Source organism: Lates calcarifer, linkage group LG3 (genome assembly GCF_001640805.2).
Source record: "Lates calcarifer isolate ASB-BC8 linkage group LG3, TLL_Latcal_v3, whole genome shotgun sequence".
NCBI classification, from domain to species: domain Eukaryota; kingdom Metazoa; phylum Chordata; class Actinopteri; family Centropomidae; genus Lates; species Lates calcarifer.
In genome coordinates this window covers 6,550,103-6,564,982 of record NC_066835.1, presented here as the reverse complement: position 1 = coordinate 6,564,982, position 14,880 = coordinate 6,550,103, and the positions used below count along the sequence as shown (strand labels likewise).

General features: G+C 41.4%; 2 protein-coding genes across 2 annotated transcripts; one reads left to right on the top strand and one right to left on the bottom strand.

Moving 5' to 3' along the window:
• The first annotated feature begins 2,228 nt into the window (after nucleotides 1-2,228).
• On the top strand, nucleotides 2,229-3,444 carry smim12 (small integral membrane protein 12). The gene has a single exon (XM_018701483.2). It carries the CDS (start codon nucleotides 2,229-2,231, stop codon nucleotides 2,502-2,504), a length of 276 nt encoding a protein of 91 aa, XP_018556999.1. The 3' UTR covers nucleotides 2,505-3,444.
• Nucleotides 3,445-9,698: 6,254 nt separating this feature from the next.
• gja4 (gap junction protein alpha 4) lies at nucleotides 9,699-14,358 on the bottom strand. Its single transcript, XM_018701473.2, has 2 exons — nucleotides 13,890-14,358; nucleotides 9,699-11,835 (listed from the first exon to the last, which is right to left on the bottom strand). Exon 2 carries the CDS (start codon nucleotides 11,824-11,826, stop codon nucleotides 10,771-10,773), a length of 1,056 nt encoding a protein of 351 aa, XP_018556989.1. The 5' UTR covers nucleotides 11,827-11,835; nucleotides 13,890-14,358; the 3' UTR covers nucleotides 9,699-10,770.
• Nucleotides 14,359-14,880: the final 522 nt, after the last annotated feature.

Sequence of the window (14,880 nt, the reverse complement as noted above, 5' to 3'; positions counted from 1 at the left end):
TTATATTTTCTTCCCCCCTATATATATATCCTTCATAAGTAGTTTGAGTAAACAAAAGCAAAGCCTTTCTTCAAACTGTTTGTGTCTTTATACACAGTAGCCTCTGAAAGTGTCTCTGTCTGTACATGCCAAAATGCACTTTTAAACTGAAAGAACCCTATCGCGGCACTTGAGGGGTTTGTCATCCAGAGAGGGATGGCTCATGCCTTGTCAACATGTGACACAATACTGGTGACAGATCTGTCAGCCTTTTCATGAGTATTCCTTGAGAGGAGAATTGCGCAAGAAATGCTGTTGAGATGGTATTTTTATGACTCCCATTCAGTACTGTGGAGAAGACAAAAATCAACATATGTTATGTAATAACACAGCTCCCTTTGTATAGTCACAAAGCATGTTTTTTCAGGATATGTGATCACGTTTTACACAAATAAGATTAAAATATTTGATTCTTCTACAACTTAATAATGTTTCATCTGTCAAAGAATACATGAACAAGTGAATTTTATTAATTAATTACAATGCTGTTTTATTATACTATACTATACGATAATAGCAGTAACTTTTGTTAATTCCCTCCCTGTTTCCTAAAGGGACAGAAAAATGTCAATGACTGTCTTGGCTCGAAGTAGTGTAGTGCTTTCATCACTAGGCGGCGCTGAGACACTGTGGCAAAGGCACACGAAACCCTCTTGGTTACAGCAAAGTGATGCTCATCAGCCAATGAGGATGAACCAGGAAGGTTACACACAGCCAGACGGAAATTGCGTTAGTCCACTGCTGCGTCAACGTGCTAGCGGTAAAGGTGAGAGAAGACTTATGAAATAAACCCGTGCAATCATCAAAATTGTACAGAGATAAGCACACACGGACTTCCGAGTAAATGCAACAGGAAGAGTGTAACGTGTCGTTGCTTGAGGTTAAACGTCAACCTTACTCGTTCATTTACACTAAGGTAGCCGGTTATAGGCAGTTTTGTTCAATGACTTTGTAACGCTACATAACTCAGTACTTGGAGACAGTTGTATGAGAAATGTCCGCTATAATTTTCATGTTTAAAGATGATGTATGGTCAGGTTAGCGGTTGGGCAGGTGCGACGCCAAAGGCCATTACAAATTTGTTCTTGTCATTTTCCCTTTCATTGTTGTACAAAGTAAACCATGCGACGAAGAAAATGAGTTAATAGCTTTTACGATTCGCGGAGAGCTGCTTTTCTATTCGGCATGCATGCGACACACAAACAAACACAACTTACCATGAATTTCTAACTTTTGTAAGCGTTATCTTTAGCCACGACAGGACGATACATTAAACGCTGATATTATCAACATAAGGTCATGCTGACATTCGAATCCAAGAATCCGATAGGGTCTTTCAGCCGCATACATTTGACAAATTGTCGCCATCTTTTGGTCTTATCTGTTGTTTCTCCGTTCGTTTTTATGTTGTGTTTGTTTGTTTGTTTTTTTGTATGACATAAATATTTCTTGTTGGGTGGAGTTAACAAAAGGCGAGGAGGGCGTAAGGACAGACAGGCCTGCTCATTTGTATTAATATGGTATGGTAACAGTAAATGATTACCTGTATGGGTACCAATCCATTTGCATATTTAAATTATTATTACTTTTTATTTCCGTTATGGGTTGACAAATATTACGTGAACAATTGTGCAATTATGTATCTTATAATATACAGGTATAATTTCAAAAATACAAATAATGATTTACAAATGTTCATAGAATTGGCTTTGAGAGTTGACTGACCTCCTACTTGCCACCACAGTTTGAAGAAAACACTGTATCCTTTTCACACAGGCTATTATTACCTGAACTAGTTCTAATTTGATGATTTAAAAGGTAAAAACATTGTATCTCAGCTGGCTCTTTCTTATGGTTTAAAGCCAACAATGTGATTTTAAATGATGGTGCTTTCATGTTGGTAAAAGTAGTTTTGCTGAAGTCAAAGTTGTTTGCAGTGGTACATGATTTGGTTTATCGGTCAGGATCAGGTTGAAACCACTAAGGGGGAACCAGTTTAGAGGAAATGTTTATCACATTTTAAATAATCAATTCAGAACCACAGTGTTCTCCTTTCTCATGAGTGAATGTCCCTAAACTATTCCCTCCAGTTATATTACTGTATCATTTATATGTAAGCTAAAATCCACTTACCCTTCATTCTCTTTTTTTCCCCATGAAGCACCGGGGAGCCAAAGCGGTGTGCAGTCATGTGGCCTGTAGTGTGGACGGCGTTGCGGACCTATGCTCCTTACGTCACCTTTCCTGTTGCCTTTGTGGTTGGAGCAGTGGGCTACCACCTGGAGTGGTTCATCAGAGGGACCCCCAAACCTCGAGAGGAGGAGAAGGGCATCCTGGAGCTGAGGGAGGAGAGGAAGCTACAGGAACAAGTGGGTATGGACAGCACGCAGGTGCTTAGCCTGAAAGAAAGACTGGAGTTTACGCCCAGAGCAGCTCTGAACAGGAACAGACCTGAAAAGAGCTAACTGTTGGTGGTGGTGGTGGTAGAGACTCGTGTTTGCCCTCTCACAGCAGAAGGATAGCGCACTGGGAGCAAAGGGGGTGAACCAGAGGGCAAAAAACACCTATTCTTCCAACTCAACTCAGCCATAAATCCTCACTTCTGGCCACCCAAGAGCATCAGCTTACCTGTGTTAATGTCAGACACTGTATAGAATCAGGAGGGTAATTCAGAAAACACATACTTGTTTTTTTTTTTTTTATCAAGTCTGACCTTCCCCTTGATGTTGCACATGCTTGCATTGATTCCCTAACTAAAGCAAGTCACTGTACTTAAAACACCTTAAATATGGAACCTTTGGGTGTTTCGGCTTTGAACTGACTACAAGGTTCGATGCGATTGTTGTCTGTTTGTCCTCGGGCTCAAGGAAAAGAGGACTATTGCCGTTTTATTTAAATCTAGTAGTGGCACTGACACAGATTTTATTGTGACTTAATTATACCATTTCTTTGTTTCCTGCATAAAAATAACTTTCATGTCTCAAGCCTGTCACACACAAGTGTTTCTCCTTCAGTCTTTTCTTTATGTTAAGAAGGAATGTCTGATTGTGAACATAAAAGCAGAGGAAGAAAGACAGGTCTTTGTTGTAGTTCTTTTTATCTCGTGACTTTTGATGGTATGTGGCAAAATAAGCCAGCAGCGTGGGAGGTCTCTCAGGAAGTTTAAGCTGCTTAGTCCTTTTGTTTGGAATATCTATACAATACTTTCATTTTAGAATGTCCGGATTACTTGCACACTTAAAGTTTTAATTGTGTGTGTCACTGAAAATGTGATCAATAAAAGAAATTTGTGTTTGTATGCTCAAAGTGTGTGCCCAATTGACCATTCAGTTAATGTCAATAATTGTCTGAGGGAAATTTTCTCTAGAAACGTAGTAATAAAACTTGAAGTTTCATTTTCTGTCACTTTGTTTCAGCAGCATTGTTTCACAGTCAAGTCCAAACAAATATTTCATTCCCTTTTAATATGAAACAATACTTTTTCCAAGGACAAAAGTAACTTCAAAGTCAAAGGAAGGAAGTAATGACTGTGCTCATTCAGCTTCAAGAAGGAAATAATTTTAGAGAGAACACAGAAGACAAAGCAGTGATTAACGGGGAACTCGCCAACCTTTTCACCTTTCAGAATATGACCTATGGCAACACCAACATCAGCATTTTTATTTTGTGGACCGAAACACGGGTTTTTTCTGCGTTGGCATCTTGAATTAACTTGATTTGATTGTTAATTGTTTGACATGAGTCTGGATTTTTCAGTTCTTCAAAGTTGGCTTGTATCTGGAGCTGTGATCTAAGCTGCAAGTCTTAAAGTTTATCCTAAAAGATTCATGACCAAGAGTTTCAGTCTCTCACATAGAAATGACTTTTACCCAGAGGTATGATGAGAAGGTTACTGATAAACTATTGTAATTTGTTGGTAAAAAAAAAAAAAATGTTTACACATATTTGATAGAATACACAACAAAATAAACTAAGTACCCTCAAAAAACCCTTAAAAAAGGCAGACATATACTCACTTAAATCCTACAGACTATCAAGACTCATGGTACCAGAAAACATATATTTAAGAGTGCTATATGTACGTTTTTGTTATCGCTACGTAGCCCAGTAAGTAAACAAGGAAACTTAACATCTGTCACTGCTAACAGTGGTTATGCGGTATGAGCAAAAATTTACATCTTTAGCCTTTAGCCTTTACATCTTAGCATCTTTAGCCATTATTCACCATTAGAACACTTATATTAATGAATGTATTGTACTGTGTCATGGTTACCATCTCAAGGTGTGTGTCCTAAGGTAATAAAAACCATTTATACTGCAATGAGTTAAAGGTAAATTATTTAATTAAGAATGTCTGCCAAACACAGTAAATCTGTTTCTGTAATCAACAACCTATCATTGCTGCTATGACAGTATACGTCTAGCTCTAACTTATGCATTTGGATACAGATCACAGTTCATTTTGCTGTGAACTGGCACTGCTGTCCAATTTGACATGGATAATACCACTGAAGAGTTATAAGTGCAATAACATAGATAGGTATGTGAAAACATTCCTTTTGATAAAGGCATCAGTAGAACAACATGAGGGTAAAATTTAGTTTCTCCTTTTAAGGGCAGCTTCCTACTCAGTCTCGCAAAAAAGTGATTCACCTTTGTAGCCCACTGACTTTTTCCATGTGATCATAGCCATGATTGAAAATATGGTATGTGTTTTTGGAGTTATAGTGCTGAAAGAATATGTTGGAGGACTGTTGTGTAAAATGAGTTCTGTTGCCTGTACCCGACATGACCTCCCTGTGAAGGTAGAGAGAAGGTTTCCACATATTCAACCAAGAAAATCTTTATTATCCTCATTATTTAAAAAAAAAAAAGGAATAAGATAAGGTAAATCAGAATTCACCATTGTTTGAAGATAGTTATTGGTGTTGTAAACACAACATAATAAGAAAGCTTTATGAAGCTTTTTAAATTGTACACATGATAACTTGCACACACTTACTCTAATAATTATTTTGTTAACACTTTTACTCCAGTCCCGCAGCATTTCCTGTGCTAAATAATGAAACAGAAAGGTCCATCTCTCTGGCACTCCACGAGCTCTGTTAATGGATGGTAACCTTTCCAGTAAGCCAGAATAAGTTCCGCTACGTTACCCTGCCAGATAGTGAAATGGGGAAAGATTATGAGGCCCAGATTTACATTGGCACCAGAATGTTAAATGCTGTTGTGCTATCGGCAGTCATCAGTTTGTACTCCCCTCTTAAGTTTGCTATCAGTGGAATGACCTGCTCCACTCCAGTAACCCTGCTTGTGCATGTTCAGAGTGGCAATTACTTCAAGATGAGGGAAGTTTCCATTTGAAACTAGTGAGGATGGAGAGGTGGATGTGTAAGCCTGCAGCTAAATTACAAAGAAAGGGAGTTAACAAGGATGCGATATGTTTAGGTGTGTGAAAGGTGTGTGTATCCTCGTGGGAACAATCAGGAGGACAGGTCGGCCGGCGGTCTTAACAATGGCCCGGCTCCTCACAACTGGACAGTACTGTGGGAACCAAGCTCTGAGGCTCATGGGAAATGAGGGGGGCGTTGGGAGTTGTTCCATTGTTCTTCCTGGATGATGGGGATGCGGGTGATGCTGGCTGTTCTTTTTTGCTTTTTTGTTGTTTTTATTTTTAAGGAGGTCCAGTTCAACATCCTGAGTGGACAGGCCGGAGACGGTGTTCCCTCTGCTGCAGGAACAATAGTGCTGTCTGCCTGTTGGAAGGCACCACCACTTCCCCTTATTAAACAACCACACACACACATACACAGAATCCAGGAATACAGGTACTGGTCTATATCAAGCTTATACAAGGGCAAGAAGCCTCAACATAAACATAATAAAAGCATTTGAGGGTATATTCTCACAGGGTTTTTTTAAAGACTGAAAAATGGCCAGTTTACTTCTCTGACAGCCAGGATACATAACATGGTTGGAATAAGGAAATTGGCTGACATCAGATATTACTCAAAAATCAGTTATTAGCTATACTACTATACTATCAGTCTTGCTAAGGTCCTCAAAACTCACCCTTTGCACTCCATAGCTAAAATGTAGGCTGTTATTCTTAGTCTTACTCATAGTCTCTGTCTTATTAGTACTATACATATTGCTTTTTTCTTGTAGGGCAACTAATAAATTCAAAAGGTACTTTTTTAGTCAGACAACTATCAGGTTTCCTCAGTGTGTATAGGAACAGCATTATTAAATTTTTTTGGCCACTTGGGGGCAGCAAACTAAGCTGAAAACACAAGATCGATATATAGTATTGTCACCTTACACCACTGTTTTTCTTTGTTAGCAAACAGTTACCTGTGTAGCAAATAGCAATTGCAACTACTCAGTCATCAGCATTTAGTTCGCGTATCTGACCACTTCACGAGTGTAAGTCCAATACCCTTTGAGCTTCTTTTGTCTCAAAGCTATTTATCAGTGACATGATCCACTATGTTCAGCGGCTTGTGGCTAACATTGGCCGTGTTCTTTGGATCTGGGCAGATAGCTTACAGTCAGTTTAGCAGAGCCTTTTCCTGTTGGAGTGAAAATAACCAGAAAAGTAAAGTTGCATGCTATAATACCACAAGAATTAACTGAAAGACTTAAAGCTACAGGGCATTGCTGACATTTTGTGGGTTCATCACTAGAGGCACCACCTTTCACTCAATGTATAGTGTTTTGATCTGTTGTTAATATAAAAATATTGATTAATGCAGCGTTAAACATTAAACATCTGGAGGGTTGTAACCCAAAAGGTCCCCACTCTCCACTCAATCTTATCGCAGCTCTAGCACAAACATGGACACAAATCTCTTTGAGCTCTAAGTGGTACCAGCACTCTTAATTGACTGTGGCTGTTCAGCAGGCCCTTTGCCCATTTCCACCATCCTTCACTGGCCTTTGATGGGGTGGCCGTGACATTAGGTCTACAAAACACGGGGGAGCCAGGACAAAACAATGCAACAATGCCCACTGCAGCCCCATTGTCAGGGTGAACAATCCCTGACGACCAATCCCTGGGGAAAAACAATACTGGAACAGGAAACAGATACAGACCCACTTCCTCTCCAGAGTTTAAATTTAGGAACTGCTCAAAGCATTTTTGTCTTGTTTTGTTGAGTAGCACAAATGCCCATATTAAGGAGTGGGTACTTAGACGTGACATTGTTATGGATACAGAGAAAGTTGTGTGTCGGAATTGTGTGTATGTATATTGAGAGAAACAAAGGGGGTTGGCACATGTAACACTGTACGCCTTTCACACGTACACGCGTGCTATAACATAAACACTAAGTGGTCTTTACTGGGCAGAGTACATTATTTCCAATTCCATCCAAATAAAGAAATATTACATAATTTGACGACCTCATTCACCCTGTAGCTATTTTAAGCCATCCCTTGTTTATATGAGTGTGTATGACAGTCTTGTTGAACTTGGTGAACGCTGGTCATTCCTGACTTCTTGAGTGTATGTTTTCAGGGTGCTTCCTAGAGATTTGCAGGGCCTTTGGGAGTACAGCTGGCAGGAAGTATGACAACAGAGCACCCCATTTTGGCCAGGCCTGACACATACAGTGGGTGGACCCTTTAAAGACCCTCCAGAGGCCAGTGTATGACATGGTGGTGAGACCTTCCCTAAAGGAAAGTTGTCTTTCAGCACAACAGTCCCCCTTGTGTAGACCTGATGGAGCCTGAGGCTGCTTGATGGCCCTTTGAACTGCTTCACAATCTAAGAGCTTGTGTACAAATTGCAAGATTGCCCTTCTTTGTGTGTGTGATCAGTAGCACCAACAGAGTGAGGAAATGCATCAGCAGTGACTTCAACAATGTCAGGAAACTCGGTCAAAATGGCATCTGGTCCCAGAAGTTGCATGTATAACTGCTTAGGATGACCTGTCGCGCAGATAGGGATCTTCCCAGCTAATGACTTATTTTATTAGCACAGCTGGACATAGCACAAATATCTCCACTATCAAGCTTTCATTACAGTATCCTCTAAAATCAGTGTCTGGTTTCATTGCCCTAATTCTGGGAAATAGTTTAGACATGAATAACAGGTAATCAAAGCAATGAATGGAAAGACATTTGATTAATGCCCCATTGTCCTTACAGAGGAACATGTAGCCAAAAACATCATTTTAATCTGCACTGTTAGGGGGCGTGATAGGAGGGTTGCAATCTCCCTGGAAGGCAGATATTGACTGTGGAGGAAAAATGACTGTCGGAGCAGCAAATAACTTGCACTCACTGCTGTTTTTCGTCCTGGAGGTTTATGTTCGCTTCACTCAACAGGAGGTGAGAGTTTATTCCGTGGAGAGAACAGAGCAGGACGTTGGGCTTCTCTGGCTTGATCGGCTACGAGGAAGATGGGTTTAAAAGGGAGCTCAGCTGTTCCGCTGCTGGCTTTGGTTGGCAGCAGCGGACCGATATGGGGTCACCCACTTGCAATCTGTTCTGTGACCCCCGCCCCGGCTTTTTTTTGTGAAAACACACATACATGAACCGTCACGTGGACACATGCACGCAACGTGCGCACACACATGCACCCGCCCACCTGGACTGAGATAACAAGACTGCGCGGGAAAGCCAGCCAAGTTTTCGTGAACAGGCATTGAACTGGGCAGCCTCAGCAGGCTCTATCTGGATTGTTCTTTCAACGATATCTGCCAATTTATCCTTGACACAGGGAGAGGCTGCCCGCAATAAAACCACATTCCACCCCGAGGACTGAGATAGTCTTCCTATTGTTAAATCATAAAGGTTTTTGATAAAACTGCTGCAGAAGAAAAAAAATGTGATTATTTTTAATTCCTGTTTTTCACTTGCTTGTTACTGATCTTGTTTGGCCTCATCACAGTTCAAGCTGTTTTCTTTATGAGAACCTGCCTCAGTAGTTCATTTCCTATAAACCCTGTTTTCCTGCTATAGATAACTGCTTATCGTCATGGAGACAGTTCAGTAAATTGCTGGAAATGAGGGCTGTATTGCAGAGGGCTGCAGCTCCATCTCTGAAAAGACATATGGCTACATTCACTGGGAGCCTGGGTGAGCACCTTTTGTTGAGGATGCTGAGTCCTGGATTTTATCAATTGCTCTCCACGAAAACAGTGTTAACAGTCATGACTCCCCAGGGGATATTAAATAGAGCCAGCATAAAATGCTGTTCCACCTTGTATGAACTTTTACTGGCACATTATTGATGCTTTTCTTCAGTGCAGCCAGAGCTACGGATTTTAAAAAAAAAAGAAGAAGAAAAGAAACAGCCATTAAATCAAAGTTATTTCTCTCCATTTTTTCCCCCTTGAGGAGGTTTGTTCATGATACCCTGTAAAGCTCATCCACTTTCTCCACACCTTGGTCTCTCTGTTATTCCCAAAGCGATTTCTCTTGAGTGATTCAGTGCCTCTGTATTGTGACAGTATTCGGACAGTGGAAAGTGTGCGGTTGGACACAGAAGCAACACATGCTTCAGAGACATTTCCCCCCCACGTCTAAATCTCATCCCTGTGTTCAGAAAGAAAAGGGAATAAAACCATCACATACAGGAGAGACCAACTTGTATGAACTGAGCCTTAGATCCTGACAATATGACACAAATTTATGAACTGACAGTGTCCTCATTAATTTATGGTAGTTAAAACTTTATTCTCTTTAAAATAATAAATATTCACACTGGTATTTTTTCACAATATCTTAAACATTAAATACAATTTTCACATAATTTGTCATCTGCTTTCATTTAATTAGCACATTTCTGCACCTCTTTCAGTCCATTCGGTGTGCGCAATTACTCATACACTTTTTAGCACTTTCTCAAGCTCACTAAAAGGTTTGCTTTTCAAACTGGATGGCTTGTCTTTGCTCCATTATTCAGCCCTGGTGATGAAGTATTCAGCGGTATTCTCTCTCTCTCGCTCCCTCTTTCTTCATTGCTAAAATTCTACAGTTACTGGCAATGATAAGTCAATCACAATCCCAGAATTCCCATGGTTTAGCTCCCCTCCTCTTTACCCCTGATATCCTGGTCCATATTCCCTCAACTCAAGTGACCAAAAACTCACTGGGTGAAAGGGGAAAAGTACATTGTGTGTGTGCATGCATGCGTGCCTGGGATACACGCAGCCAGTATCCTCTCGGGAGCCGGACCCAGGGCCCAGAGACCAGTACATTCCACAGTGTGGATAGAGCCACTGGGGAGGGGGAAGGCTTCAAACAACTCCAGGGGTTACAGTGCAAATCTCAGAGGAATACGCTTAAGTCTGGTCCCTTCCCATACACACTCACACAGTGTCCCTAGACCCTCACAGACCCCTCTCTCCCTCCCCTCTGCAGTGTTTTTTTCCACTGTCACATTAAGCACTAAAAGCCATTACAAGTAAGAAGAAGGCATCTTATGACTGTAATCTTCCCTCACAGTGCAGTCTCATTTTCTTTGCCTTGGGGAGTGCGCTCAAAATGTTTAGTTTTGAATAGGTCCATTTATGTGGCAAATCTCTGTTTGAATGTCCACCTGCCTCTGAGGCATAAGGTTCACAGTGCAATAGTTGTTCTTGATTTCTCCCTCATCTGAGCTCTCACCATGTACTCCTGATGCTCAAGTGTCATGTGCAGGAAAATATCAATATAAAAAAAACTCAGAAGCCGAACAAAGCTTTCACAGTCATAAACAACGTATCATCCCATCTGACTGTATCAAACATATTGCTTCTGCTTTGAGTGTCCCTTATGGGCACTCTTACTGTTTTTAACATTGTTTTGATGTGCGTGTTTTTTATAATGAGCTCTAGGGGAATGTGACGTCCTCATAGCCCCCATGCAGTTCATATAACTAGGCAGCATGTCGCTCACAGCCTCCCCCCCCCGCTCTATACCAGATCCCATAGCTCTCACATGCACCCCCGCCCTGCACGAGCTGACATGCCCCGCTTTGTAAGACTGCGACACCTCGGTCTGAAACTCCGGAGTCTGTTGCTCCGCCGCCACCCGCTCACACCGGGGAAGGTAGTCTAGGCGCTGGGTGTTGTAGCGTTTCTCCAAGCGGTGGGAGATGGCGAGCTGGAGGAGGTGGAGGAGCTCGATGAGGTTGAGGAACAGGGAGATGGCGGCGATCACCTGAGTGTAGATGGTGAAGACGGTCTTCTCTGTGGGTCGGGAGACAAAGCAGTCCACCGTGTGAGGGCAGGGGTATGCCGTGCACTCAAACTTTGGCGATATGAAGAAGCCGTCATAGAGGATCCACAGCCCTATGATGAAACCAACTTCTAGGAGGACTTTGAAAAGGATGCTGAGTGCATATGCACACAGCAGCCTGCCTTTCAGTTTAGGGGCCTCAGCGGGAGTCTTGCCAGCCTTTCTCCACCCTTTCTCCTTCTCCTGTTCATTGTCTTTAGTCCTACTGCCCCCTTCCTCATCCTTTTCCTCCTCTTTCTGCCTGATCTTCCTAGCCCTTATAGCCACATATCCAAAATAGAAGATGGTCGGCGTGGAGACGAAGATGACCTGGAGGACAAAGTAGCGAAAGTGGGAGATGGGGAAGGCCTTGTCATAGCAGACAGCGGTGCAGCCGGGTTGGAGCGTGTTGCAGACGTAGCCAGACTGCTCGTCATCCCAGGCGGATTCGGCGGCGGTTCCCAGTACCAGCATGCGAAACAGGAAGAGCACGGTGAGCCAGACACGGCCGACGGCTGTCGAGTACTCCTGGCCCTCCTCCAGCAGGTGCTCCAGGAAGGACCAGTCAGCTCTGGACATCCTCTGCTTCTACAACAGACAGATGAAAGATGGTTGGATTGATCGGGGAGAATGAGTTTGAGAAATTTTAAGAGTTGAGCCACCTTTTGAGAAATTTTTATTCTGGCACACAGTAATTTGAAGAAATTATCCGGCACACAGAGAACTCCCCAGCTCACCAGATCATTGTAGACCCTCTTCCTGCTTGTTCAGATTGTGATCTGCAATATAGGTGACTGGACCCTGTTATAACTGCCTCTAGTTCTAGTATTACTTTTTTACCCACCTTTTCATCTGCATCCCTGCACAAACTGTTTTGAATGAACCACTTAACACCTAATTGGTATATTTTATTTCCTCTACTGAATTCACAAGGGTTAGAGTTTTCATAACCGCACCGCTAATGCTTAAGTGTTCAGTCATTTCTGTAAGCAACAAATGAGCTAAGCTCCTCCAACCTTTTCAGTATAATGGTGTCTTTTTTTCTTTTTACTAAGGAACATGTGTATCTGGCTTGTTCTTCCATGAGCTCACACTGTTGCTCGGGTGGGCTCCAACTCCTCATCATAGGGATGTGAAAAACAAGGCTCCCATACACTAAAATGAGCTAAAACAAAACCACATGGCACTAAAGTTATTTAATATGAATGGAAACACCACATACTTTCACTGTTCACAGTAAAACTGGGGTAAATGAGTCCAAGAGAAGCCAGTCAGACTTTAACATTATACAGGAGCATCATATACAGTCTTTTCTTAAGGTGAATTTACTATATGACTCATTCAAAGCAGATTTAAATTGTAAACTGTGAGTGACTTTGTAAAAGTGTTGTAATGACGCATTGGGGAAGAAGAGGGGCGTGGGGGGGGGTCTTGGGAATTTTGGCGATAAATGTCGCAGTCAGTGACTTCTCAAGACGCTAAGGGACATGCACGCACACGCATACGCACACACGCATCTGGATAAACATCCTGTGTTGGGGGTTTGAGCCGCTGCTGTGACACTTGTCTGTTTGTTTAGACTATTTATGTTTGTCTATTATTCCACCCCCACCCCCCCACCCCAAGAGAAAGAAAACTTTTCCTAATAATGAAAACACAAACTCTTCTGACAGGATGAGACAAGACAATGGACTGTCAGGGATTCTGGCCCACTGAACAGGCACAAAACTGATAACCAGGCTGATCCACTTCAGGGTGTATTGTCTGGCAGATTATTATTATTATCTCTACAGAACATACCACAGAATGCCAGTTCATCATACCAGATAGAGAAATAGTATGAAATAATACCATTAAGTACATAATATACACTATATATAGTAGGGCTGAACAGTTAATTGAAATATTATCGAAATCGCAATATCCAAATCATTTTCTGATAAAAGTAAAATGTATCATACATACCATTATAAAGTTACAGATACCATTGCAGTGTTACAGAGATGCCCCTAGACTATGAATTATACTCTCTGGATGTAAGGAAACATGCTTGTTCAGTACAGACCCCAGCAAAAATCTCATTTTCAGTGAAAATGAAATCTTAAAATTCTCACTAAAATCGTGACTCGTATCACAATCTGTCAAAATAATCACAATGTAATTGTCACACTAGGTTTCTCGTGGGACTTTAGATCTACTTTTTAAACCATTTTAATCTCTCTATAGGTGTGTAAATAGCATACTTAGTCCTTATATTGTTTGATATGGGATTGGAAAAAAAACACCTACAGCAAATCAACTAATAAATAAATGTAATAATAGGGATTTCTCTTAAAAGACCAATGTCATTTGATCTTACTTGAGCTTTAATAATTCAGACACTATTCAGTTCACTACAAAAGGATAGAAAAGATACAAAAATGTTGAGAATCAAAGCATAAATATTAGAGTCAATAATAGTCAATAAAAAGTATGTTAGAATTTATCAGCCACCTGTAGACATATTATTCTTCCATCAAACACAGTGCAGTTCCCTCACTGACAACTATAGGATTATGTCCCCACAGGAATATTAAACAAATACAATCCTCACATATACAATCCTCATCTGATTTGTTGTCATTATTGAGAAGACTTCTCACCTTTCTCTCTCGTGAAGCGGGGTTTGTCTCCTTATTGGTTCACGGGGCTCAGCTCTGTGTCTACTTTTTTATCGTCACCCTCCGCTCCTCACAGTGGTGGTCACCACAGCTCCAGTCGACTTGTATTAGCCCTCTTTTAAAAAAAGAATCGATGTAAGTGGAAAAAGTTGGGCGAACTTTCCCATGCCTGCGTCGCTGGCCCTCCCTCAGGAACTCGGTCCAGGAAATGGGATGGATGAACTCAAGAGGAGCTCTGGTGAAGTGCGCTCGGACGTTCGGGCTTAACTTTGTTTAAAGCCCGTCGATCTGCGTTAATTACAGGGAAATATCGCCTGCCTTCGATTATTTAAAGGTTAGAGGTGAAGAGGCTTGGAAAGAAATCGAGGGTAATGCAGAGGAAAAAGAGAGAGGGTCTAAATGGCATGTTTTTACAGTGAATAAATACTTTTATTCACAGTCGGCGCAGCATTGTTCTAGTACATTAACACATTTCAGTCAAAAATCAGATCATGTTCTATCTTTCTCCTTAAAGCGTCCTCACCAATCACCAGTCATCAGATGATGATTACATAACTGTCTAGCAACTGTGCGGTCTCATGTAATTTTCCATTATGCCACGCAATGGCGCCAGTCACTTTATTTCGAAGAAGCACATGAGTCACCGATCAGTGGCGTCCTGTAACTGACTCAAACGTAAATCTCATCCATTTGAGTTGTGGCATCGATCTGTTCACCTCCTCATCGTTTTTATCAACTGCATGATCTGGTCTGACTCGCGCTTTGTTGTTGAGCCAGAGTCTTCTATAATACCTGCATCTGTCTCATCAGTGCTGCCATTGTCTTATAACTACACTGTGGAAGGATTAATAGATTGTTTTAAGTCTTCATGTTAAGTTGTGTCATTTCCGGTCTGTGTAAAAATGTCCATTCACTCAGGTACTGTACTCTACAATTCAGAGTTACTTATCCTCTTCTTTTAAAATTAAGATTT